The sequence below is a fragment of the Cygnus atratus genome, chromosome 8 (genome assembly GCF_013377495.2).
Source record: "Cygnus atratus isolate AKBS03 ecotype Queensland, Australia chromosome 8, CAtr_DNAZoo_HiC_assembly, whole genome shotgun sequence".
Taxonomy (NCBI): Eukaryota; Metazoa; Chordata; class Aves; order Anseriformes; family Anatidae; genus Cygnus; species Cygnus atratus.
Genome location: NC_066369.1, coordinates 5,908,793 through 5,936,430, shown reverse-complemented (window position 1 = coordinate 5,936,430; position 27,638 = coordinate 5,908,793). Strand labels below are relative to the sequence as shown.

Genomic DNA, 27,638 nt, shown 5'->3' with positions numbered 1-27,638 from the left:
TTTGGGTAGCAAATAAGTAAATGCCATCATTAACTATCATCTTTCATGAAAAAAAACTCTAATTTCTTACTTAAGTAGTTTACCCTATTCCTCTACAATGAAGTTATACTAACAACCAAGTATTTCTACTATTGCAAAAGTGCTTGAACAGGAATGGTTTGTAGGCAATAAATGTGAAACTAAATTTTCTTTTTGAAAAGTTCATTACTGTTTACAAACAAAACCTGTATATACATTCATAACAGACCTCCAGTGACCATCCTGAGGATTAGGAAGAGATGTTCTCAGTGGAAGCTTTTATGTAAACTAAAAGGAAGAGCTTCAGGGCTTGTTTTCAGAGACTCATCTGCCACCTTTTTTCTATTCCTTTTGCGCAAAAGGTGTCCTTTACAAAGATCTTAACTTAGTATAATGACATAAAAATTACCAGAAGAATGTTTCTTAGGAAGTCTGAAGTGATTATTTAGAAATATTAGAACAAGATGAAGAGTATCTTCTCCATTTATGCTTTAAGACAAAAGACTACTGGTTTTGAAAAAAAGGCTTACATAAAATAGTTTAATTAGGCACTACTTCTATTACAAGTATTTTGTATTTCTAAAGTATTTTCTACAGTATTTTGTATTTCTAAATAAAGATGATATAAAAATTAGACTCCTTAAAAAATGAATATGTAAATTACTTTTAAGAAGGCAATATACAAGACATCATAATTCAGTGTTTATTTTTTTCACACTTCCATTATAATTACAAATATACTTATGTTACCTCTGAGAATTATTTTTGTCATGTTTCCTAATGATGTCCATAATATTATCTCCTGTTACAAGACTATTCTGTAACTGTTTAAGCCTCTGTTGTTCCCTCCTCTTTTGGTCATGAAGATATGGGGAATTAAGCAGCTGTGGGGGAAGAATGGTGCCTGTTGGTTTTACTCTCTTCACAACATCCCAGAAGAGTTTCTTGCTGTTGTTATTGATAAAAGTTATTGCAGTTCCACTGTGACCCAGCCTCCCTGCTCTTCCAACCTGAAAAAGCAAAAACTCAGTTTAAGTTATCAATATCAAATGGATTTCTTTCATACCTCCTTTATTTCCTATTGTAAAACAGGTCTAGGTGTCACCTACGTTAGTTGCTGAACAAGGCCAAATTTCTTTATCTCATCCCCTAAACACAAAGATTTGATACACTCACTTCCTAAATTCGGGACATCTGAAGCTTTAATTGAAATGCACCTAAAATTATCACTTGCTTATGGTGCATACCAGAAGTCCAATACTGATACTGAAATGCATGATACAGCCTATATAGGCAATCACATGCTTATAGTAAATGTCACACACCTGTATCTCATATCAAGTAGGATATGTGCAAGTATTACCATTAAAAAAACCCTTTACTTTCAATGTTCTCATGACTTAAAATTATTTCTCAGTATTATCCAAAGTGCTTTAAAATTTAGAGAAGAATCTAAGACTCTTTATTTACAAGAAGAAATAGGATTTTAGTACTGGCATAATTCTGACGTGAGCAAAGACCATTTTTATTTACTACTTGCTTGAAACCTAAACAGAAAGATAATAAAAAGCCAGAGAGATGTGCTGCAGTTAGTAACACGGAGTACTGTAGATTAGGAGAACTTCTGTTCAGAACAGGGATAACTTCCAAGTTAGATCTTGTTGCTCAGGGCCTCGTCCTCCTGAGTTGTCAGTGTCTCCAAGGACAGAGGTCCCACAACCACTCTGGGCAATTTGTTCCACTGCCTGACCACTCTCTTTATGAAAACCATCTTTCCCTTTCATCAGGTCAGAATCTCTCTTGCAGCAAGTTATTTCTCATCCTTTCACAGTACATCTCCAAAAATAGTCTGTCTCTGTCTCCTCTGTAACCACCCATTACCAAATGGAAGACAGCAATTAAATCTCCCCTTAGCCTTTTCTTCTCCAGCCCACACAAGCATAGCTCCCTCACCACTCTTCATGTATCATGTGCACCACCCCCCTGACTTTGTCTGCATTCGCTCCACTTTGGTTTTGGTTGGTTTTTCTTGTAGTGATGTCCTTAAAACTGTACACAGAGTTTTAGAGTACAGTGGCTTCAAGAATGCCAAAAAGAGGGTAGTAATCAGTTCTCATGACCTGCTAGTACACATATGTAAATACACACAACTCACAAAACATATTTTTAAACAGGAAAACCTCAGGCACATAATACACAAAAAGTCAGGCAAAGGAGATACTGGATCAGACAGAGGAGATATTGAAGTAGGAAGAGGGAATGAAAAGGAAGATCAATCTCCTCTGTTGTATTACATGCATACCCCACACTGCAGATCAGCTGCAGCAGAAAGAGGGGTGTTTGGCCTTTCTTCAATGGTAAGCTTTGGTTTCTACATATAAGTGTAGAAACCATATATATACATGGTAAACTTTGGTTTCTACATATGTATACAATTACAAAAGAGAGTAGAAAGTGGGAAAAATAATGTTGCAAACAATTCTAAGTGATCTAAGAACAATGTTCTAGCTGTTGGCAACATAGGAGACACAAGAACAGTGTTCTGAATTTTTAGTAACTTGCATAAAAGACATATAAGACAGTCAAGCCACTTTCCTATAAAGACAATCTAATGAAGATAAACATTATCTTTATGTTTGCATCTCAATTTAAGTTTCCAAAGGTGAATGTCATGTTTCAGGATACTTTTCAAATAATGCTTTGACAAATAACTAATACAATATTTTTTATTTTTACCTGATGTACATATTCATCCATACTTGAAGGCATGTCAAAATTTACTACCAATTTGACATTGACAAGGTCAAGCCCTCGTCCAAGAACTCCAGTACTTACTATTACTTCATATTTTTCTTGAAGCAATCCCTGGCAAGGGAAAAAAAACAAAAATTACTATTTTTTATCTGTATTTCAAACACATCCAAGCATAGGCTATAGTTACTCATACAGTTGTGGTATAACACTGAGCTCTTACACACAGTTGGAAGAGAAATTCCCTGCAGTAAACACAGGGAAGTGGTGGGGGAAGGCACTGTGGGTGGCTCCTCCTTTAGGAAAACACAAACCTATTTGTGGGGTTGGCTTTGCTCAAGGACCTGGGTGCATTTGGTGGTTGATGTATAAAGATGGAGATATACAGTGTGTGCCTCAAGGAGACGGGTGAAACTAATCTGTATTCTAAGTTGTATGGTGTAGGAAGACACTGCAGAAGCAACAAAGAGCTAACCTCACAAGGATTTGACTGAATACAACAATCCAAGCTGCTTCTCCTGTCCTGAGTGACCACTTTAACAGATGGGGCCTAAGTCACTGCTGGTTCTTACGGACATTTTGGGAATTGAGAGAGGCCCGTGGAAAAGGAAGACAGTATCTATATGTTAAGGCACAGGGGATAGTGGTGATGAGAATGTCCAGATCTGTATGTTGGATGTAACGATGACCAACGATTTTGTTCCATTGTGGAAGAAAGAATGGCCCCCTTTTATTCTTGATTTAAACAGGAGTATCATTTATGAAGAGCTAGAGAGAGACCAAAACCACAATACTAATAAAAAAGCATCAGTTAAGGTTAAATGCATCTTCAAATTCCTGTTTCAAAGCAAATAACCCAGGAAATAGTAGTGTCCAGTATATATCTACATTTAAAATGGTCTCATCTGTAATTTTGCCTGGTCCCATCCATCTTCCCCTTCTCCCCCACCAATACTCCACGTTTTACTGCAGAAAAGCAGTAAATTATGATGTAACTCATTCAAATTATGCCACCTTTAAAACAACATTGGCCATTTTAAATCTATCAAAACCATTGTACTTTATGAGGCGCAAACCTGTAATGTGGCTGTTCTTTCCACCTGAGACTTTTCAGAATGCATAGATGTACACTGTAGTCCTGTAATCTTATGAACAGCATCACTCAACAGATCTGCTCCTAACTTGCAGTCCACGAATACCAACACTGGAGGCTTGAAGAGTTTCTTATCCTGTAAAATAAAACAGTTTATAGAAGAAGGTACTGCAACAGTTTGCCGCTCATCATCAGAAACTTGGATTCTATCTCTACTGATTATCGCTAATAGTAACAACACTTTTAGATGAATAAATATTCTTACATTCTAGATAAGAAGGAAAAAGATGCCAGCCATGAAACTACACAAATTTGTACATCATAAACATATAATTATTTGTAAAGTCAGAACCGAAATTTCTCTCAATACATACACTTTTTAGAAGTCTGAAGCCTTTTTGAAAAAAAAAAAAAAGCTACATAATAATTCTGACTTCCTTTAAGTTCTGAGGTTCAATTAAAAATTCTTATTTATTTCTGGCATAACCTCAGCCAAGAATCCACCCTCCCCAAAGCACTCATAAAATATTCATATGAAATTAAGGTCTGTATTATCCATACAAAGAAGATTCGAGAAAAAAAAACTTTTTCACTGTTGTTTTTTTTTTCCATGATCTTTAAGATGACAAACCACTCCTATGCCATAAAGCAGCTAGGACAGTTTAAGAAAATCCTGTTCCTCCTCTATTCACAGATAACCAGTGCAAATCTTTGAGGTGCCATTTTGTGAATCACAAAAGTATCAAAATTGCCTTTTTTAACTCAGTTCACTGCAGAAAAGGAGGTATGAGTGACAGGGCTGGAGTAATCCCTAAAATTGCCACTACAGTTCTTGCATTGCAGCACTACTGAAATAGCTAGTGCACTTACATGTTCAACATCATTCCACCTCCTCACTACATACCAATCAGAATTAAAGATGAAAGCCTAACAGAGCTTTGTAAAGACACACAAGCACTTTTATAAGTTGTCAGATGAGAAAAATATTACACTTACGTTTAGAATTTCAAACAGTTTCTTCTTTTTAGATGGTTCTTCTACCCACAAAATAATCTGGCGGACATTGGAACATGGTCGATTCTTTTCTCCAACTGTTATTCTTACAAAATCGTGCAGAAGCTGATTTGCTAGGTGTTCAATGCCCACTGGAATTGTGGCCGACACCAGTATGGTTTGATGATCATGAGAGATGTCTTCCAAAATATCCAGCACTTGCTGCTGGAAACCCATTTTTAACATGGTGTCCACCTGAGTGAAAAATGCTAGATCTGTACCAGACTCCTTAATAAAGAGCAAAATCCTGAGCTCAAATTCAGAGGGGAACCATAATGTGTATGATCGGCATGTAATAATCCAAATGCGGAGTACTTTGAGTTAGAAGAAAAGCTACCATGGGAAAATTAAAAATAACTGGTTCACAATGGTCTAGCAGTATTATGCTAGCTGTCAGGTATGCAAGTCCTTTGTAGCCAAAACAATATACATTGTTCAAACACATTTGAAATTGTTAAAATGAAATTGTCTCATAAGAAATGTATTTTATCTTTATAGCAAGCATTCTTTACGTTTAATCATTTTGACTAGGCACCCACAGTGACTCTTCAAGGACCTCTGCATAGGCAATATAGCCTTAATAACTAAAAACTTACTTCATCCACTACGACAATTTTTATGCCGTGAAGTTGAACAGAATTTTGCTTTAAAATCTCTAGAAGTCTTCCAGGTGTTGCTATTATAACCTTAAAAAAAAAAAAAAGACAGTAACAGGAGAGTTAAAAATTCCCCTAAAGGAGAGATGATTGTTCTAGAAAAACTATAGTTACAGCACTAAGGTGAGAAGGGCAATAATTAGTGAAATTACTTATGTTCAAATAACTCCAGAAACTTTTATAGATAACTTCATGAATTACGAACACTTAAAAGGAAACGGATTTTTAGTACTCTAATGGTAATGTCTAAATACCAGCAATGTAATCTGCATTAAAAAGAACTATTTTTGCTGTAAACTACAACTCTTTGACTAATAAAATGGCACGTTTCAGTCCTTGAAAGTGAAATGTTATGCACAAATCTTTTTCAAAACCGAAAAAGCTACTGTATGTTTAATGTAAAATGTAAAAAAGTATTATTGTAAAAATTTCAGTAGTTAAGCACTGTTTCAGTAGTTTACACTTACTTAGGAAAAACTCCACATCTTTGTATGTATGTCAACAGTAACATTTTTCTTTGCTGTGAATATCATGGAAACACAACTCTCCAAAGGACCTTTCCCCACCGTAGTCCTTACCTTCACACTTTGCTTGAGACGATGAAGCTGTGGTGGCAGTGGTAAACCTCCTACCAGGAGAACTGTCCTCATGTTTGGTAAACCAGCCATCAGTTCTTTAGCTTGTCTCTCTATCTGAATTGCTAATTCTCGTGTCGGTGCCAAAATAAGGGCAGATGGAGTTTCTGCCTATAAAGGAGGGGGAGGTAGGAAATCTGTTGAACTCAGAATTGCTTTAATTTTTAGGTTAAAAGCTTTCAAGATTACATCTCAGAAAACTAAAATACAAAATATATAGTGCAGCTACTGCAGATACAATTAAACTGCTAATATCCTTTCTGTGTGATCTGAAGACAGAATATAGAAAGGGATTATACCTGAAACAATACATACCAAGGAAGTCTACCCCTCAATTACTCAACTTCTGAAAACAAAAAATAATGCATAAGTGCACTGTTAGAATAGCTTCCTGACAATAAATAAGGCCCAGAAACAAAGAAACCTGCTGGGATTTTTTTTGTTGTTTTTGTTTGTTTAGTTCTGTATTTTAGTTACTGCACTGAATTTACAACAGAAATTCAGAATAAATTCCATGTGAACTCAAAATACAGGACGTCAGCTGAATCTAGAGAGACTACAAAAAAAGTTTCTAGAAGCCTTGATATTACAGGAACCGTATTTTTCTGGATCATTATTTGTTTCTTTCTGTTCTTCAACTGGAATATCTACAAATGACCAACAGAAGCAGGTTATTCCTTTCTTGCTGCATTATCAGAGAAACTACATAGTTAAATACTTGAATCCAGAAGAACTTGGTTAAATTGAACACTGCTGCCTAGTTGGAAATAACTGAAAACTTACCACCACACAAAAAAGGTTTCTAAGTAGATGAAGAAAAGACAGGAACTGTCAAATATTATCTCGTAACCAGATTACCATTAAGTTCTTAATGCCTCAACTCTCTGTTACATCAAAATGAAAATTATTTTAAACAAACAAAATCTTTTCTTGCCAAGTACATTAACGCATATCCCGAAGAGGGAGAATTAAAGAGATCTTGTAGTAAAATACTGATCATTGAGAATCCAATTTTGTGCATGCCATTATAAGAATATAACTGTCATGCAAATTTTAATGATAATCAGACAGAAGAGATACTACAGTATAATACTCCCGTTGATACATGCTTCTGTATAATCCCTAATGATATAGTACTTTGAAGATTAAAAGAGTTACTTTAAATTTTTTGAATTTTATATATGTATATATATATATTTTAAATGACTTAGACATCTAAACAGTCCAAAACATCTATTAGAATAAGGTATAGAATTTTCAAATATATTCTAATTCATCACTTTTTGAATAAAGCCACTAAAGCAATAGTGAACTAATATACAAGGTACAGAATACTATTTGCTATTATTTCTCATCATAAATTCAAATTCTTCTGATGCAAAGTTTTTCTTAACTGCTTTCTCCCCTCTGATATTACAAGCTCTTTGTAAAACCAGATGATTTGGGGAATTATATTACCCTAAATTACTGTAGTTATTTGATGGTCAGCTAAAACTATTTCAACACAAATTACTCTGAGGAATAATATAAATGTCAAAAATTTTTCAGTCACCTGATGCATTAAAATCTAGCAACAACTACTTGTAGAGTACCTGGAATCATTTGCATTTTCTATTTTAAGTCATTTAGGAAGTTTACCTCAAACTGTAGTTACCAACTACAGATTCAAGTAGTTAACAAGTGGAAACCATATACTAAGTAATATTAATGGAGATGATTTAGCTCCTGACCAAGGTGAAAAAACATTCAAAGTCATTAAAAATAATCAACAGACCACTCCACCCCCCCAAAAACCAATGCTCATCAGTCAAAAGTAAAATAAATAAACGATTTTCAATTAAAAAAAAAAAAACCTGCAATTACATTCTCAATTACACTGAGAATCCTGGAGACAAAGTTGCAAACCACTTTATCTAAATACAAGCAGTTTTATTACCTCTTTTAAAACCTTCATAATAACGGGGAGTAGGAAGGCCGCTGTTTTTCCTGAGCCTGTGTCTGCGCTAGCCACAATATCCCTCCCTAATAGACCAACAGGGATCATTTGCATTTGGATGGGAGTTGGGACTTCATAACCAGAATTCTTTAAATTGCTGTTTAAAGTTTCAGGAAAACCACAGTGTTCAAACTCTATAATAGGTCTTGGAACTTGCTGGCCCTGGATTGCAATACCTAATTGCAGTTTAAGGTTCTCAACCTGCTCATCTCGCAAACCTAAAATAAAGGAGTGATCTTTGTAGAAATAAGGTGTATTAAGCAGGTCAATTTCTGCTTGACATTCTGCTTTTGTAGGTTGATCAGATTTCAGCTTTTTCTCCTTCTCTTGAATTTGTAGAAGGTGTTTGGCTTTACACTCCAGGCTACAAATATCTTCATCCGTTTTATCGCAGATATACTCTCCATAGCGACCACAGACAACACATACAGGTTCTCCAGGCTCTGCCCAACGCTGGGATTTGCTGAAGGATTTTATGGGCTCTTCCAAAGAGCTATCTTCATTGGTATTTTGGTTGTCCTTTCCCAAAGAAGTATTACCCAAACCGAGATTTGATGGAATAGCTACAGGTTCTGTGCATTCTTGTACAACTTCATTCGAATTGCATCTTGAAGCAGAAGTTTCTGTTGTACCTGATTTACAGTCTTGGAGCTCAGCATTCTCCTCTAACAAAGATCCTCCAGAAGACAACTTATTTTTCTTAGCTGTACAACTTTTGTCCTCATCAGCACTCCTCTTGACTTTAACAGATCTTGGCAAAAACATGCTTCTGTACAGTAGAAAGAAAATTGTTAGATGTTAGAAACTACTATCATTGAGAAAGGTACAAAGTTGAAAAAATAAATTTTCAAACCTAGAAACCAACCCTTAATCCTCAACAAGTTGTAGAAACTGTCTCCTTTAAAAAATGATTTTGGTCTTTGCAATGTTGATATAATACAAAGTAATACTTTAAAACAAAGTGGAAGCATGGAACAAAACAGACATCCACCCAGCTTCTGGTAGTATATAAAAAAAAAAAAAACAAACTTTGATTTTCACTATCTACAAATGTAGTCAGTCATATCTAAATGCTTGGAGAGTTTTGTTTCTAAAATGATACATAGAAACAAAACATGCATTCTAGTTTAGTTTAGAAAATTGTTAAAAACAAACAAAATCATCAATCTTGAAACTGACGTGAAATTTAGCACGACACCCTCCCAAGATCACTACTTTTGTTGTCCCTTTCAAAGTTAACCCAAATTTGGTAAAGCTGTAAACTTTGAGATCCTCTTGGGGTCCAGCTCTGTTTGTCCAGGGCATCAAAGAAAGAGCAAAGACCTACATGACCAATTTGCTAAGCCCCTCCTGTAACACAAGGAAGCTGAATTAATTGTTCATAAATAATTGTAACTTCATATTCTGAAACGTGACCTCGAAAATGTCATATGTTCTCAATGATCATTCGGTACAGTACAATCCATAAGCAAAGTAAAAAATACTGTAACTTTATTCTGAATGAATCATGCCACGCATACCAATCTGCCAGCTTCTTTGTACATCAGTTTTCTAAAAGTACAGGAAACTACCTCTGTGTTTACAGAGAGCTTTTTTTCCCTGTGTGATTCAAAGCAATTCTGCAAGACAAAGAACCATCAGCAACGCCCGATTAGCTAAAACTCTGCCGCCCGGAGCTCACAGGCAGGACACACGGGGCGATCCCGGGCGACTCGGGGAAGGCCGCTCCCACCTCGCTGTCGGACGAGGAGCCAAATCCCACCGCTTGTTGCTTGTTTTTAACCTTTTAAGGGATGAAAGCTGCCCCCAGCAGCCCTCCTGACGCGCCCGGTACCCGCCTGGGTGACATTAGGAGGCAGCAGCACGCCAGGCTCGCCGCGAACCGCGCTCCTCGCAGGCCCAGCGCGCTCCCACAGCGCCGGTAAGCTGCTGCGGGCCTGCCGAGGAGCAGGGCAGGGGCAGGGCCGGCGCCACGGCAGACCGCCAGCCCTGCAGCGCCGGGAAACCCCGCTGCCCTCCTCCCGGGGCAGCGGCCACCCGCCGTAGGGGCGAGGGAGCCGGCGCGCACCCATGACCCCCCATCGCCCTGCCCGCACCCCCACCTCCGTGCTGCCAGGGGGAGCCCGCCGCCTCCGCCTCCTCCGCCTCCCCGCCGCCGGAGCAGTGACACCGCCTACCGCCCCGCCGGCGGCCGGCCAGCCGGCCGCCCCGCCGCCCGCCTCCCCTCACAAAATGGCGGCGGCGGGGAGCGCGCTGGGAGGGCGCGGCCAGGGAGAGCTGAGGGAAGGGAGGCGAGGGCCGGCGGGCCCCGGGAGGCCCGAGGGAGCAGCTCGCCTGGGCTCTGCGCTCCCCGGAGGGGCGGCCAGGCCCCTGTACGAGGCCTGGCCCGAGAGAGCCGCGCCGCACCGAGCCAGGGTGGCCTCCCGCTCGGCTCCGCGGTGGAGGGAACGATGTTTGCCCGCTTCGGGGCTGGCCGGCCCGTGTTTACGGCATGAGGTGCTGCGGACACATACCAAGTTATTTGCAGAACACGTTACTGCATGTGATGGAGATGCACAGTATGCTAAATAAATTCCTAGCACGTGTATCTACCCACTTAAAACAGGTGCAAGGGCATGACAGAGCTGTTCATATATGGCAATCAAGGAAATGACTTTTTTAATTTCAATAATAAATAAGCACACCTTACTTATCCTGTTGCTACATCACAATGGGGAACACCAGAATTTATCACATTTTGCAGAAGGGCAGCAGCAGCTTTCAGAAATTGCTTTTGTTGGTGACCACCACCACTGTCTTCCTGCTAGCAGAGCCTACGCTGGCAGCCCCTCTGCAAACCGTTTTGTGGCAGTCGAGTGGACCAGAGGAGCCAGTGGGAACAGGGTTAAAATGCTCACACAAAGCTCAGGCAGGTGGGCAGGTGGTGGCAGTGCTCTGTACCTTTGATAATCCAGTCACACTTAAACAGCAGCTTGTCCTACACTATGCTGGATTCCTCTGTGGTAGATTTCTCACAGCAACAAGGTTAAGTTTGTGCAAATGGGAGGTTTTCGTCTGTGAGGGATTTTTAATTAACTGGTGCAATTAGAGGACACCGTTAAGATATTGAAAAGATTAAATAGGCATTTTTAGAACCGAAAAAGTTGTCAAGACACTCTTTACCCACACTCCTTGCCTTCTTCATTGCCTGAAAATCTCCACCTTTCTCTAATTCAGCCTTTGTCATTCCTCTGTTTGCACTGACTTTTTCCTCTTTTCCCTCCCAGAAAGCTTCTAACATGGACTAATTTCCTGTTCTTACTTCCATTTTTGAGCAGTCCTTTCCAGAAATTCAAAACATAATTTGCTAAATAAAGACCAGTATTTCAACAATATTCAATATGTTTCGTATTCTATAAAGACCATATACATATGGGATGTTTTATTTGGTGCATCAGCTATTTCTACTTTGCTAACAGTAGATTTCTGTGACAGAAATGTTAGCCTAATGGAAACAAGTGAATATAAAGAACATTAAAATAACTTTTTATAATAGTAAAATCACTCTTTTGTTTTGCAGAAAGCTACCATTCTGCCTCAACCTGCCATGAGAGAAAAGTTCTCACTTCAATTACACCCAAACTCCTAAGATTAGCTAATACTAACCACACATAGTACAGCTCCTTATTGGTTTTGTTCATAGTGCATATTCCTGACGTTGTGAGCTGCAAAGTGCAGAAGGAATAATGTAGCTGGTGGGTGTATTCCATGATTCATTTTTGGATGCATGACTTGCAGTTTTTGCTCAACACCGTATTTGTTTCATGAGAACACTGGTTAATAATGAATACTTTCTGATTAGGTACTTTCTTTTTTAAAATCATAATTTTGGAGATGCACATATTATGTTGCATTTTTAACACCATTATATAACACACAATTATAAATGTAACACAAATTGAGCTTGTCCAAACAGAAAACCTGCCTTGACTGTTGCTGATAATACACGTTCTATTCCTGTCACTTTCCCAAGCTTAAAAAAGAATGCTGAAAAATATAAGAATAGATAACCTTGGCAAATTTCATTCCCCTTCTTCCAGCTCTTGATGCTGCTAATGACATCTAAATAAAATTTTGAACTTCAAGTTTTGTACTTCTAGAGTTCACCATATTGTACAAAATATGCCCAGATAAGATACTCTTAAAAATCCTATGGGAGTTTTGTCTTGGTACCCTTCCTCCTGAAAACTAGTTAGTTCAAACGCTTGATGAACTAAGTTGGTTTTAAGTCCTGTTAGAAAGCCATTGATAATTAGGACTATCATTTACGCATATTCTGCACAATTTATCCAGGGATATCTTTATGGAAAATCTTAAGGTTTCCAAGTCATGTTAAAAAAATAGTACTAGCATCTGGATTTTGTGTAGTCACATTGTTATTTTTTAAAGCACTAAAAATTTACAATCGCCTTGTCTTAGCAGTGAAATGAGCATCACAGTCTATGCTGCATGTGTTACAGTACAATAACTGCTACAAAAATTATCATGTGTGGTTACTAGAAATCCATCAAGTATTGTTATTAAAAATCCCTGTCCAAATACACCCCTTATCTAATTAATATGACTCTTCAGAGTAACTTCTTAAACAAATATTAGGAGTTAATGCTATAGCAATGTAATAGAGCACACGCAAACCCACACGTGCAAACGAACTGACATACTGACATACATTCTGACATAGATTTACCACAACAGATAATTTCAATTAATAAATTTATACATTTTTCTGTTGGAATAGTGAAGATATTCACTACAGACGAAAAGGCAAATAATGAAAACTCATTCAAGCACAAATTACCAACATTAAAGGATCCCACTTTTTGGTCTATTTTAAATCATACCAAAAAGATTTTTCCATGTTCATTCATGGCTTCCATATCAAATACGCAGAAAGCAAGTGTGGCATCTTGGATTCCTGCCCTCAAGTTAATACCAGATACTTTGCCCTACAGTTTCTAACATCTCACAGCCGTTCTATAAAAGAAGTATGAACCAACTTTTTGCATCACTTGTAAACAATAAATAATTCAGTAACACAAGACTGGATTAAATCAGGAGACTAAAATCCCTCTATTCCCAGGCATGTTCAGAAGAAACAGGTGTTGTACATACTAAATCAGAGATGGTATCACAAGCATTTCAAAGAGCTGCTTAGCTGTAGCATATGCCTCAGCTCTCCACAGTGATACCTGCCAGAGTGACCCCTATTAATTAAAACCTCTACCAGAACACAACCTGTAGGCATCTTTCCAAGAATCTGGCAAGAAAGGTATTCACAAGTTCCCTACAGGGTCTGATTAACAGATAAATACACCCCAAAAGGGAAGTGTCCAAAATGTTTTAATACAGTACATTTTAAGTTTTCTTTGTAGTCAAAATATCCTCATGCAAACCCTGCATCTTCCAAATGGAGTGAACTCCCAGTGTAGGTAAACATACTGAGAATGGACTCAAATTAGTGTCAAAATAGAGCCTAACACATCACTCCCTCAAGTGGCAAGTGGCAGTACTGACAAATCTAAAAATTAAATCGTGCCTCAAAAGAACGTATCATCGAGGGTGGTATCTTGGGTTTTCTTTATGATATTATTTTAATTGTCTCTGTATGTATCCTATGTATCAGGATAAAGAGCAAGAAATTTACAATGATGCCACTTACAGAATGATTCCCTGCAATTAAAAAAAAAAAAAAAAAGCACATGCCACAGCACCTATATGTGGTGTTAACAAAACATCTGCTGGCTGGGGGAAAAGGAAGGAGGCTGCCTTTCCATTCAGACCACATGGAATCAAACACACGTTTACCTGGGGATTGGCCGTTTGTCTGCTCAACTTGATGCTACAAAACTCTTTTTTTGTTTGTTTCTTTCGTGTTTAGGGATTTAGAAGCCACTTTGCAGATTTGTAGGTAAGGTAGTCAACAGCAGCTCGAAGCCAAAGGACACTTAATGAATAGTTCTTAGACTGAATGAATCAGTGAGTCAATGACTCCACTGGTTTCTGAATTACAGCTTTGAAGCAACCACACAGGAAAAATCTAGATAATCTAAAAATAAACAATGGTAGCTAACCATTAACTAGTCAATTCTGCTAATATTCATATAAATTGTCCTGATGTAGTACCGACATTTAACACACTACATTTATTTTGAGGCCCAGATTTTTTTTTTTAATTTTGCTTAATGCAAACAGGCAACTACTAAACTTGTTAAAAGTAAGTAATCAGTAAAAGAAAGCTTGTACTAAGATTTTTAGGCTTCCTGAGCATTCTTTGTTTGAATAGCCACTTTCTAAGGAGATACTCGTTGACACTAGTCTCTGCAGAAATCTGCAGTAAAATTGGAATTAATACAAGTCTATTTAATCTGAATACTTAAAATATATTACTGAGCTATGGGTTTGTTTGTTTTTAAAAAGCAAACAGCAGTCCTACCCTGAAGCTCTGGCACTGAATGCCAGATTCCCACAGGTACAGAATGTATTGATTTTTCTGTGCTAAGCCTGCCAGATGAGAAGCAGTAATCATCACCTATTTCTGCTATTTGTATTTTTGTTTTACTTATTGTTTCTTTTTTTATTTCATTTACTGCTTCTTGTTTTACTTTAGAGTTCTAAATGTCACGTTTACAAAACATTAAACACACTGCTTCTGGGTCTCTCAGCTTGGCTTTTTTTTCTGTGATCAATTATTTTTCCTCTATTAATGTTACAGATCCAACTATTACAATGTACAGTTCCTTAGGTGGCTTGACTAAACTTTTATTCATGTTTTTTCATTATGTGACTGTTACACTAACGTAGATCCACAGAAGTATTCTACAAAAGGTAGATGACCTATATTTGACATGCATTTCCACCTTCCTCCTCAATAAACCTTTTCCAACCATATCACTTCCTAACAGATGAAGACCTTTCTTGTTAACCAGTGAGTACAATAAACTTAAGAGTTTATGCTCTGGTATGTTGCATTTGCACTACAGAGAGAGTTATGATCCATTACTGTGGCAGACTGAAAAAAAAAAAAACATTATAAGCTTTTTGAATAACTGGATAATAAATGTCCATTACATCACTAAAGCTCTTACCAGCATTACTAGTTTTGAAAACAGAAATCGCTGGACTAAGAATGCACTGGGAAACATGCAAGGGAGATGCTAGAAACTAGACATTTTACCAGTCTTGTTTAAAATCTATGCCAATATTAATCATTGGGTTTAACCTTATTTCCCTACATTACGTTTGGTCCTATTCTGCCTATGCATGAAGGCCTAGTTGAATCCTTCACACAGAAATTATTAAAGGGCACAGAAAGGCTCTAAATGAATCTAAAAAAGCCATTTCACTGCTGCCAGGGTAGAAGGCAAATTCAGGATGTCTTTGCTGCTGACTGCCAGCTGCCACTCCTGGCTTTGGAAGCCAGTGGCAGCTGTTATAAAACAGAGGAGTCTTCCAGCGCCTGTACTTTCTGCTAGCGGCTGGCTAGGTGGCTACACAGCTCTAGGATTCAAGTCTCAAAAGCTTCCTTTATGTCAGCCTCCACTACTGCTCAGAGTGACTGTTACTGTTGGGCTCTAGCCTACAGATTTTTAAAATCTAAAATGTCACCCTGTACACAGAGTATTCAATGCAGTCTTAATAGTTCAATTAAAAAATAAATACACTTCAGGGATAATTTTTTCCACTGACTCACTGTGAAGATCTCTGACGTTCATTTTGCAGACCTGTAACTTATTTGGCATTCTTTTCACTAGCAGAAATATTTGTCACATGCTAAATACTTTGTACATGACTTCCAAGCAAAACAGAGGATGAAGTAATTGTGACTTAATTTACCTAAATAAATTTACATCTTCAGCTAAAATCCCTTCCAAAAGCATTTTATTGCAATATAGATACTTGGTCACTGAGCCAACCATTTGTCCATGACTTTTTAACAGAAAAGTGTACCAGAGTTCAAAAGGAAAACATTTTATTACTTTCATTTATCTCCAAAATATGTGCATCATTTTCACTGCTCCTTCCCTAGAAGTGTTTCTTTCCTGTTTACTTCTCTTATGCAGAGAAAAGAATGAGCAAAACAACTGTTCACATTTGCTATGGCTAACACTCATTTTTTTCCCATAACTTTTTTCATAAACACCATATGCATAAATTTGAGAAGCTAGAAAAGCAGGGCTAGAGCCTCCTGCCAGTTCCTCTTTACTAAATAATGTATAACCATTTGCCCAAAGGTTTGTTTGTTTTCCTATCACCTGTGAGGCCATGGTTTTCATTAGCTGTAGCAAATAACATAGTGGCAAAAAAGTAATCTGGATGTGGCCCTAGCAGCATTACATTTCTGTCCTAATAGCCAGAATACACAATATAGTGTTTACGCCAGCTGCACCAGTATGGACAACACCTAACTCCATGTAGAACCTATCAACAGAAAGCTACCATGCTGAAATTTGAAATGGAAAAACAATTTTATAGTGGACAAATGGTTTGCATTATATAGCACTGTTAGTGCTAGTAATGATTCAGTGTCATTTAACTAAGACTTCAAATATAGTTCTGCTCCTTTAGTTCTTCATATAATCATTTTCTAAATATTTCTATGCAAAGATGAAATAAGATAGCTTCCCATGTAGTAGAACTTCTTTATTTTTTCTAAAAATGTATTTCAATATAGCTAAAAATGCCACAATCGAGTCATTACAGAACCAATGCACTACTCAGATTTTATGGAGTTAAAACACCTGTGTAATGTGTGAAAGCATACCCTAAAATTCCAGTATTTCAATTTGCTCATTTATTTTTCTTCATCAATACAAATAATTACCATTAATGTGATCATTTAACTAAATTTATCCTCGCACTTGGATATTCACACATGGCAAAGATGAACTGCCCTCCCAGACAAATGCTACTGTATGCATACATGTGTAGCAGTCATCGTACAAAACACAAAAGCAGAGATTAAAGAATGACAGAGTAACAGCACTGAATAGCAAGTCTTGGAGTTACTTATACCTATCTCCTGGCATAAAGTGCCTAGTATGTAAGGGAGTAAAATGTTTTATGCTACATCCCAATGTGAGAATACCAAAGCCTCATGGATCAGTCTGAAGATGGACTGGGTAAACAAGAAAAGGAGCAATCTGTGTAAATCGAAAACTAACTTCACCCTGGGCCTTAGTAGTCCATCTCTGAACACATACCGTGTCAAAGCTTGGCTCTAATTACAGGTTTCTCAGGTTGTTCTTATTTACATTCTTCTAAGAAACCCAGTTCAGACAAAACAACTGAGCTCCGAGTTCAAGTTCAGCTAACTCCGCACTTGCTGGTACCAGCACATTAATTCAGAATATCCCCTCAAATCCAAACCTAAGAAGTAGAAATTACTCTTGAATTTGAAAATTCTGAATTTGAAAACAGCTTCCACTCCATCCCCTCTAAGTCCAGTGAAGACACTCTCGGAACATAGCTTGGCTCCTCTGATCAGAGAATGGCACTGTACCAAATATTGGATATCGTATGGATTTTTCACATAAATGTAATTCTTACACAGCTCAGCAAGGAAGAACACTATTAAATATGAAAACATAAAACTGAAGAACTATTATCTTATGGGATATATCTAAACTCAGTAATGTGTAATTAAGCTTTACTGCATAAAAGAGAATGTTGTCTCTTTTAGACTACACATAACAGCAAATACAGTTAAGGTGTGATAAAGCTGAGGCCTCGAAAGGACCGAATAAGTGGAAATACTAATAAACAGCAATTATGTAAGACTATAGTATTCAAGGTTACCAAAAAAGAGGAGAATATATCACTAAATGCTCAAGAAAATAAACCCTTTAACTCTCTCTTGAGCTTTTGCTTCTATGAACCATTTATTAGTATTTATCAATTAGTTACAAACACTAAGCAGACAAACCTCCACTTCTTGCACGTTGTGGCCCTAAGTTGACAGGCTGTTTAATCACAGGTTGCAGGACCATGAAGCTCTGGAGAATAAACCACAGATTTGTCCTGAAATTCAGCTAGTTTCCTAAACTTTGTTTGCTGTGAGTACATGCAGGTGATGCATTAGCTCAGGTTGATAAAGCATGGCAGCTATTAAAAAAGAAAGTGAGCCTAAAAAACGCGAGATCTCTCTCACTACCACACTTGAATGACCACTCCCTATGCTTTTTATTACAAAAAATCAAGGATGCCAGTAACCTTACAGCTGGTGACTCCACAATAACAGAGGGTAGCAAGACAGAAATAATGAATGCCTCCTTGTTAAGCAGTTTAGTTTGTACTGTTCCAAGAGAGATCTGCCAAGAACTTTCCATGCAAACCTTATTTTTCTGGGATTTGTAAGTTGGCTGCAAAAAAATTCCAGCATGATAATGCCTGATTCAAAATAATTCAGATTATAAGTTTTAATATATACTTCTAAATTTTGGAATCAATTACATTTACACTAAATAAACAATTTAGCACTTCATACATTTTTAGTTTTTATATTGAAAAAAATTCTGATTAGCAACTTTGCACTCCAGATCATTATGTGTTTTCTAACCCTTTGGGTATTAAAGTCTGAAGTACTGCAGTGTAAAAGAAGACTTTTGTGCTATATGTTAGACTCCACTGACGTATTTTCTTTTTAAGGAAAGCAATATGAAATTCTTATGAAAAACTCATGGGATTCTATCTGCTCAACAACTCAGTGGATTAAATCTGTGCAAATTCTTAATACAACTCAGCTGACTTGGGTGTTAGGATAGGTTGTGAAAAAATTGACAAAATAACACACCATTCTTACACAACGCAAGCTTAGAATTTCCATGTTAAAATGGTTTTGTTTTGTTTAAATCAAATGATTCAAAACTTTGAGCTGTGCTAAAGTCCAATTTCACTGTTCCAGCTTTCTTTTCTAGCACACAACCCATTAGGACAAGGTCATTCTGTACAGTTTCTTGCCACAGCAATATTGTTTTCAGGGGAAACTAGCAAGATACATAGAAATTAGATTTCAGACACAACACAGGCCGAAGCCCATGCTAAAGAAGCTCTCTTTCAGGCAATGGCAAGGTATCAAGAAGCAAGAAGGCTATGACAGTTGCCAAAGCACTGAAAAGAGCTGTGGAAAAGTGGTGGCTTAGGCTTATGCCCAAGAGGAAGAAACCTCCCAGCAATTAAAAACTAAGAGAGAGAATCAAAACATACCAATCAATTGGTATGTTCTGTATATATCTGGTGAGATCATTTCAAAGGAAATACTGGAAGGAACAGGGCCAGAAAATACCAAGAGACAAAAGTAGCAAAGAAATGTTTCTGCTCTCTCGGCTAATTTCTTTTTCCCTTGGGGAGAAGGAGGGGGGGATGTCTAGAGCATGTTGGCCCCCAGAATATCTCTGCTTGCCTTACAGTTAAGCACAGATTAATACCAAGTAAGCCTATGAAACAACAGTTCCGCTGACAATATTTGCAATTCAGCCAAACATGCCGGGTATGTAAGGAAAAAGGCCAGAGACATGCTTCACCGGTCCCAAGTAGCCTGTATGAAATGACGAGGATTTAAGTCATGGCTCTCATTCTCATTCCGTTCAGCTTCAGAGTAAACTAAAGCTGCAGGGAAACAGCTCCCCTTGACGTTACTGATTTAAATACTTGAAAATAGAGCATTACTGCACTATACAACCTGAACAAGGAAAAAGTGTGGCTAGACAGACAAGAGACAAGTAAGAACAAAGAGCTCCTACCAGATCAGTGGGACTGGGAGCAAAAACATAAGGTAGTGAAAAGGCTTCTGTGTTACCAACACTGTCTGTTCTGTGAGAAGCCACAAAGGTAGTCAGTGGTTATAAGAGGGTGTTGGCCCTGGGAAGCATGACAGTGTGTCTTCAATGATTAAAGAGCCAACAGAAGTGCAGACACACAGCATCTCCATGCAGATGGCTCTTAATCTTCTGTTGATACACAGGAAACCTGCTCTCTAGCAGCAGCGAGGATATTTCTGTGGGACTCAAGTAATGAAATCAGAGCAATATAATAATATCAAAGCCTTATTTGCTACTGCTTGCTACCTAAAACATTATCATTCTGACTCTGAACTAACGTAGTTCATCACTTTGTTCTGCACTCTGACATCCTGGCCTCTGACTAACTTCTACAACACAATACAACAAAAATAGCATTTATAATTCTTATTTTTCATCTCTTTGTGCTTCGGTATCCCACCTCCAATTTATCTCTTCCCTCAAAGAAGTCCAATAGTGTTCCTAATTATACCAGCAAAAAAACACTGAAGGCCTTGGTGGTAAAAGGGAAGAAAATACAGCACTGTGCTCTACTTCGCGTACACTTTCTTACTAAGCCAGTTTTTGCTTCCCAGTGTCTCCCTTCTGGTGACCACAACTTACTGCTCTTCCCAATCCTAAAAGAAAACACTGCCAGCTGAGACAGAGACTCAAGTACCCAATTCCAACAGATGCCCTATGCATAGCACACTGCTCACTCAACTGAACAAGCTGGACCTGCATCAACACAGGGGTTCATTGCAATGGTATCTCTCCTGCTACCTTACGTTCTCCAGTCAGACAATTGCTTCCTTTCTGTTAAGAACAGAGAATAAAGCAGGAAAGAGCTTGCCACAGACAAGACTTGCCAGACCAAAGAGAAACTTACAGATATATACCCCAGCATCTCCACATTCTTGGACAAAATCTACAGGGGTTACTTTTGTTGCTTCACATAACCATTCCCTTGATTCAATGCAATGCCTACCGGCATGCTCTTACCGTGGCTGCATCTTCCCTCATTTAGTAAATTATCATCTGTAAGGACTGTACTGTGGCTGTTAAGACAAAGCCTGTATTATGAGGGATTATGAAGAACTGTGCAGAACTAAGAGTCCCAGATGTTCTTTGTCTGGCTTAACTGCTTCCAGGGCAGTGACCATCACAACCCGGGCTCAAATATTCCCTTAAAGAGCAAGTTTCAGCCTTCCTTCATCCTTATTCAACTACACTGGGTACTACAAAGAGATGGCTCTGATTCTGGCACCCTTGATTTCGACTGCCACTTCCATACTCTGTGCTAACAGTGGAACCATGCCTGCTCCCTGCCCAGGTAAGACAGCCAAGAGAATGCCTCGTGTTTCAACACAGCTCTGTATATTGTATGGCAGCACAGCAACCCAGCCTCTAGTTGCTTTAGGGCAGCTGAGAAAGAGCTAGTTGATAGGTACTGGGGTGGAGCAGTTGATGAGAGTCTGAAGTTAAGAATACAGTCAGCTAAAGTCATCCTAAAGAAAAGGGCTCTACTTCGTAACATTAGTAAATGAAGATATGGTAATATATGGTGACTATATGGTAATATTCACACACAATATAGGGCAATATTCACACACAGCTTTTAAAAAGTTGTCAAGAAGCATCATTACTGACATTAATAGAATGGACAGAGAATTAAATTGTGCAATTCCTAAATGAGCAGAATCCTATTAGAATCTACATTTGTTTCAGCAGGAGAGCACCCGGATTAGTGTCTACAGTAATGGACTATGATATTTACATGTTTACATTAACTGGTCAAATAGATCTGCAGCAAAAAGTTGTAATTCTATCAATTTCCAATAAATTTCTATAGGTGTTATAGTAAAGGTGAAGTAAAAATCTCCTTAACATTACAGTTATTCACATAAAAACAAAAAGCAATTTATGAATCATTTAACAATAGACACTGTCACAAAAACAAACAAACAAACAAAAAAACCAGACCAAATGTAATACTGGAGTCATATGACTGGAGGGGCTTAAAGATGCAGGGGGCTGCATGCTGCTGGATGGGTACAAGGGAAATGACAGAGGGAAAAGCGAAATTATACAGAAGCCTTCAAGAAAACAGCAAGTTACAGCAAACCATTACAGATGGTATTAAAAAAAATAAAATTCTAACCTTAAACAGCGGTGTTTAAGCAGGTGTCAGCAGGTGCTGACATAACAGAGGAACTCTTTACATGCCTTCTTGGTAAATAAACAGCTAATACAAAAGTAACCACCCAATCCGCTTATCAGTTTTTCAACCTGCTGGAAACAAAATGCTGGAAAAGCTGTCACATCAGAGTAGGTAAAGCATCCCACGTATAACAGATGTGGATGTAAGTATCCAGAACTGTTGGGTGGTAGATTAAGTGATTTTGTGAAGGTTAACCATAGCAGTGAAGAATAAACAAGTGGAGGACAGAACAACCAGACAGATGCATAAATCTTTTGTAGTTAATTTCTCTTTTGAGACTCTCTAGAAGAAAAAAATCATCCAGGTTATTTCTTCAAGAACAAATATTCTGCATGACACCTTTAACCCAGAAAGACAACTATATACAGACTTAAATTTAATCATGTCTGTAGTGGCAGTGATTTCAAATGGGAACTACACATACAATTAACCTTAAAAATCTTTGTTGGAGCCTAGTATTTATTACTAAATATAAATGTAAACACATACATTTAGTTTAGGGCAACCATTAAAGTAATTGTTGCTCTTTCCACGTTTCTAATACATATTGAAATAGGAGACTATTTAAATCAAGTTGTTCTACATGAGGCTTAGACATCCTATACATTTTTGTATATTGAAAATGTTTCCAAATTAACTGTAAGGTATACTTCTTTAAAGCTACTCAGAAAATATTATAAACAAATTAAAATGATGGCAAAGAGAACTAAATGTAGTAGAATTCTATGCACTCAAATTGTGATGACCTTCCCATGTGTGCATAATCAAAATCTCCAGGAACATCAAGGGTCACAATATACCAATGAATGGATACAACACAACTCTTTGTGAAGCACGCCTTCCGCAGCCACTTTTCAAAAAGCATTCCAGCTATTTACACTTCTTTTCTAACTAAATCATTAAAAAATCCTCAGTAACATGCAACCTCTCTGTAAGTTAAGGGAAACTTAGAAACTGCCTAAAAATTCAGCGAATTAGATAATGATGTTTTGAAGTAGATAAATAGAACAAAAAAACTTCTTCAGGTAGTCTTCTATGCTATTCTCTTGCTTTCCCTTCTTCATCCACCTTCACTACCATGCCTTCTAAGAATATAATTCTGTTGCAATTAAATGACACTAGAACTTTCCCATTCTAACAGAGCATTCTGTTGTATTTGCTGCTGGTCTCATTCAGACACACATGGCCTTCAAGGGAAACTGAATGCAGGGCCAAAAGATGGAAAACTAAAGTCTATTCATGCTCCACCAACAAACACGCGTATGCTTCCAACAAATTACCTCTTTTGAGCATTGAGAACTTTCTTCACATACAGGAGCAGAATGAAAAACAAAACATCCAGTCACTTCAGTATAGTTCAGGATAATTCAACAGGAAAAAGCGCTCAATTTAGTACTTGCTCTCATTCAGACTTGGTAAAAAAAAAGTCTTGCTAACTGATTTAAACTTCTTATACCTGAATACACAATTCAAAAACTAGAGTCATATCCATTTTCCTCTGAACTAGAGTACAAATAAAGCATTATCTAACAGCTATCATTATGGTAATAACACTGCATTTTATTTTTGTACAAAGTGTTTTTTGAATTAAATTACCCATTATAAAATTTATCTGACAGTGCAGCTAAGCTAGCTCTAGTCTTTAAAGGTAACATTTGTAAAATCATGCTTAGGATTTTCTTCAGAAAACAGTTCAGGCATCCAGATGGCCATAGAGGAAATAGATCTCTCTTACTGAAAGAGGGCAGGATCTATTCCATATGTTTAAGGTTTCCAATAAAAAACATCAGTTATAGTAGGGGAAACAGTAGTATTCTCTCTCTTCACACACACCCTGATGGTATTGTAACGTCAAGAAGAAAACAATGGAATTAGGGAGTACTACACAGTGCCCAGAAAGAGAAGTCATCGAAAAACCCCTGGCACAAGTACAATTCCAGGAGATGGGCAGGACATGAAAGCTGCCAATGTGAAAAACAGATGTAAACAAACAAACAAAAAAATCTTGGAAAAGACACAAAAGTAAGCATAGAGAAAAGGACAAAGGGAGACAAACCAACACATTGTAAGTATCAAGCAAGCTGAAAGTTTTCATTTCTGATTGCAAATTAATAGAACTTGAAACACAAAAAATATGTAACTGCTCTTGTACTTTTGTATCATCCTGAAACGGGAAGAGCACACTCCCTTCCAAAATCATGCCCTGAGAAAACTCCTACCTTGCAGAAACTACATACATACATTTCTGTAATGACACCGGAGAAGTTTAATAATTCAGACAATCACTTGCACTTAGCAATACCTATTAAAAAAATATACTTTCCTAACTCTCACACTTTTACTGGTCTTATCATCACTTACGAAGAAGTATTTAAAAAAATACTGTAAGATTTAAAGGCTGGCATATCATAGAATCATAGAATATCCCGAGTTGGAAGGGACCCATAAAGATCAAGTCCAACTCCTGGCACCGCACAGGTCTACCCAAAATTTTAGACCATGTGACTAAGTGCACAGTCCAATTGCTTCTTAAATTCAGACAGGCTTGGTGCAGTGACTACGTCACTGGGGAGCCTGTTCCAGTGTGCGACCACCCTCTCGGTGAAGAGCCTCTTCCTGATGTCCAGTGATATAAAACATGTATCATATCAAAACATAACATGTATGTCCACATATCAGTGATTCAATTTCAGACATCTTTATGTTGTAATAACTATTAGTGAATCCTTTATAGACTACCTGCTCAATCTCATACATCCAACCCAGAGCCTGCTAAAGTCAACAAGCACACTTCTTAAGGATTGCAGCAGGATGTGACTGGTCCTTCATCTGCACGTTGGCAGTCTGGCAGCATCACATCAAGCTGGGCATGCTGCCTCTTCACCAGGGGCTACAGGGCACACCTCACCCCTCAGCTGCTGCCCTTTCTGTCACGAGTGCCGTAACCTCTAGAAGAGCTAAGAAAAATAAATGGGAGCATCTTACATAGGCAAATTTCATAGTAGTAATTAAAGATAATATCCCCATGGTGTTCTTCCTAGCCTTTTTCCAACATCAGGACTGAAGCATTACATGCCAGAAAAGTTTCCATAAACTGTTGTTTGTGGATTTTCCCTAATACAGTAGTTTAAAGCAGCTGTTGCTGGTTGGTATTGTCAATTAAAAACATTTTACATCACTGTTACCACACAGTATTATTAAATATATATATATATATACGCATTAGATCTTATTCCAGCCTGAACATTCCCTAATCTAGTGCTAGCCCTAATTTAGACTAAGGGCATCCACTCTAGACATAGCCTCTTCAGAAGCCCCATGAAATCTTGACACAAGTGAGAAAACCAAGACACATAATTGTTAGTCAAGGTTCATTCCACTATCTCCCAAGGTTAAGACTATTAGCAACAACTATTAGCAACAGCCGTCATCCACACCATTATTCATAGCTTCATGGTCATATCTGTTCCTGTTGCCTGACACTGACTACAGGCTTGGTACAACTGCTGTGTGCGTGACTAGGCACGTGACAGCGAAGAATCAGGTCTATGATATAATTTCAGGATAAAACTGGGCAAATGGGTTTCTAATCCAGGGGAGAGGGAAGGAGAGCAAAGGAAGGGAAAATGAAGGGAAAGACATCTGGGAGCTGCTTGTTTTATTTCTTAATGCTTCGTATTTCCACTTGGAATAAACTTTAAAGTATAAAATACTTTGCAACAAAAAGATTGTGTACAGAAGAGATTATCACTATTTAAAATACTTTGAGATGAATAAACAGGAACAGAGCAGAAGGGGATGAGTCCTTGCTCAGTTTTTCTGCTTATCTCCTCTGGACAATTAAAGTAAATTTTAATCGTTTTCCATGTTGACTGTTGATATCCTTGACAGTGCAGTAAGCAAGATCACATTTGGCACGTTTGCAAAAGCAGAAGAAGAACTGGCACGAGCAACTAGTGGTGGTGGTCTTTTTCACTTACACAGACTTCATATCCATGTGTTCAGTTCTAAAAGCAAGTGAAAAACATTTTTATCACACTCACCACAGACCACCTTTTCTAAATATTCTTCTGGGACTTTTAAAATCTTGTGACCTCTTAAAGTGGACCCATACCCATCATACCTAAATTATGGCCTTAGAGTTTTCATAAACATGTCTTCCTGTAAGTCACCCTAACCTTTAGGTATTTTCTTAGTCATACAAAAAGCAAGTGAGTTGGAACATAGGAACTTGTTTTAGGTCTAATCATTTGAGGTTTTAAAGCTCGTGAATTCCAGGTGTTTGTTGTTATATACAGGAAGAATTAAATGAGCTTTCCAGAAACAATGTAAAAAATCCGTATCAGGTAAAATAATTTTAAGTGCCTTATATATAACTTATTCCCAAAGTATATTAAAAAAATAAAAAAACAACACTAATTCAGGAAAACACACAAGTACAGGTGTAACTTTAGTTGTTGAAAGCTAAGTATGTACTCCTTCTGAATACAGAACACGTTCCCAAGTCACACCTATATTTTAATTTGTTCTTATTCCTGTTCCTGCTGGGGAGGATCTGGGAATTTCAGCCATATGTGTGCTAAAAAAGGGATTTCTAAACTTTTCTCCTTCCCTGCTTCCTGCTGAATACTGCAAAGAGCAATCCCTTGTTTTGTAGCTTGCTATGCACCACTTATGAGTGGTATGCATGACAGCCTGGGAATCCCATCCCACAGAGCATGTGTCAGCAATAGCCTCTTCAGACACTGGCCTCCCCAAACCCTTTATTTACGCGCTCATTGCTAGTAACTATAGACTTGTGTCACTAAAACTGGGAAGCACAGCACGGCCTCATAATGACAGCGTTTGTATCATTAGTGCTAGAAGCATGGCTAGCCACGTAACGATGGGAAGTCCTCTGTCCTGATCAATTTAAAGTCCTCTTTACAAATAACGAGATAATAATTTCAATAAAATACTATCTGAAAGCCTTACCGCTTCACACCAAGGCTGTATCTAAAGACTCCCTTCCACATTCAGCGGGGAAATAAAAAGATGCTGCCCTGCGCTGCAGGAGGTCGTGGCCACTCACCGACCCTCCAGGCGGGCGGGGGGCGACCAGATTAGCTTATTCTTGGTCGGGGCACGTCCCTTCAAGCAAAACCTTTCTGAAAAAAATAAAAAAATAGTAAGTTTTCAGTCAGGCGAAGCGGCTGCGCCCTCAGCTGCCGGAGCACAGGGCAGGAGAGGCTCGGTGTCAGCTCAGCGGGCCGGACCCCTCGGCAGGGCTCAGGCCAGACCCCCACACACCCCTCACGGGGTGCCTGAGGGGATCCCTGAGGGGATCCCCCCCCGACCCTCAACGCCACCGGAGGACTCGGCCCGGGCGCAGCGCCCTCCCGCCCCGCCCCGGCGGGGAGGCG

At 38.2% G+C, this 27,638-nt stretch overlaps 1 protein-coding gene across 4 annotated transcripts; it reads right to left on the bottom strand.

Moving 5' to 3' along the window:
- Nucleotides 1-698: 698 nt before the first annotated feature.
- Nucleotides 699-27,638, bottom strand: DDX59 (DEAD-box helicase 59). 4 transcript variants are annotated; one of them, XM_050712238.1, is made up of 9 exons: nt 27,526-27,638; nt 27,211-27,383; nt 8,143-8,971; nt 6,150-6,317; nt 5,512-5,601; nt 4,859-5,110; nt 3,846-3,998; nt 2,755-2,883; nt 699-1,028 (listed from the first exon to the last, which is right to left on the bottom strand). In XM_050712238.1, the coding sequence occupies exons 2-9, from the start codon at nt 27,249-27,251 to the stop codon at nt 765-767; spliced, it is 1,926 nt and encodes a 641-aa protein (XP_050568195.1). In that variant the 5' UTR covers nt 27,252-27,383; nt 27,526-27,638; the 3' UTR covers nt 699-764. The 4 variants fall into 4 exon arrangements, with proteins under 4 accessions (XP_050568195.1, XP_035393480.1, XP_035393479.1 ...); XM_035537587.2 differs by lacking the exons at nt 27,211-27,383; nt 27,526-27,638 and adding an exon at nt 10,305-10,427; XM_035537586.2 differs by lacking the exons at nt 27,211-27,383; nt 27,526-27,638 and adding an exon at nt 10,041-10,149.

Coding starts and splice junctions, on each gene's coding strand:
- DDX59 (XM_050712238.1), bottom strand. CDS start 27,251: ATGTGGAAGGGAGTCTTTAGATACAGCCTTGGTGTGAAGCG. Junction 6,318..8,142: donor TTATGAAGGTTTTAAAAGAG/GTAATAAAACTG, acceptor CCTCCTTTATAG/GCAGAAACTCCATCTGCCCT. Junction 5,111..5,511: donor AAATTGTCGTAGTGGATGAA/GTAAGTTTTTAG, acceptor TTTTTCACTCAG/GTGGACACCATGTTAAAAAT.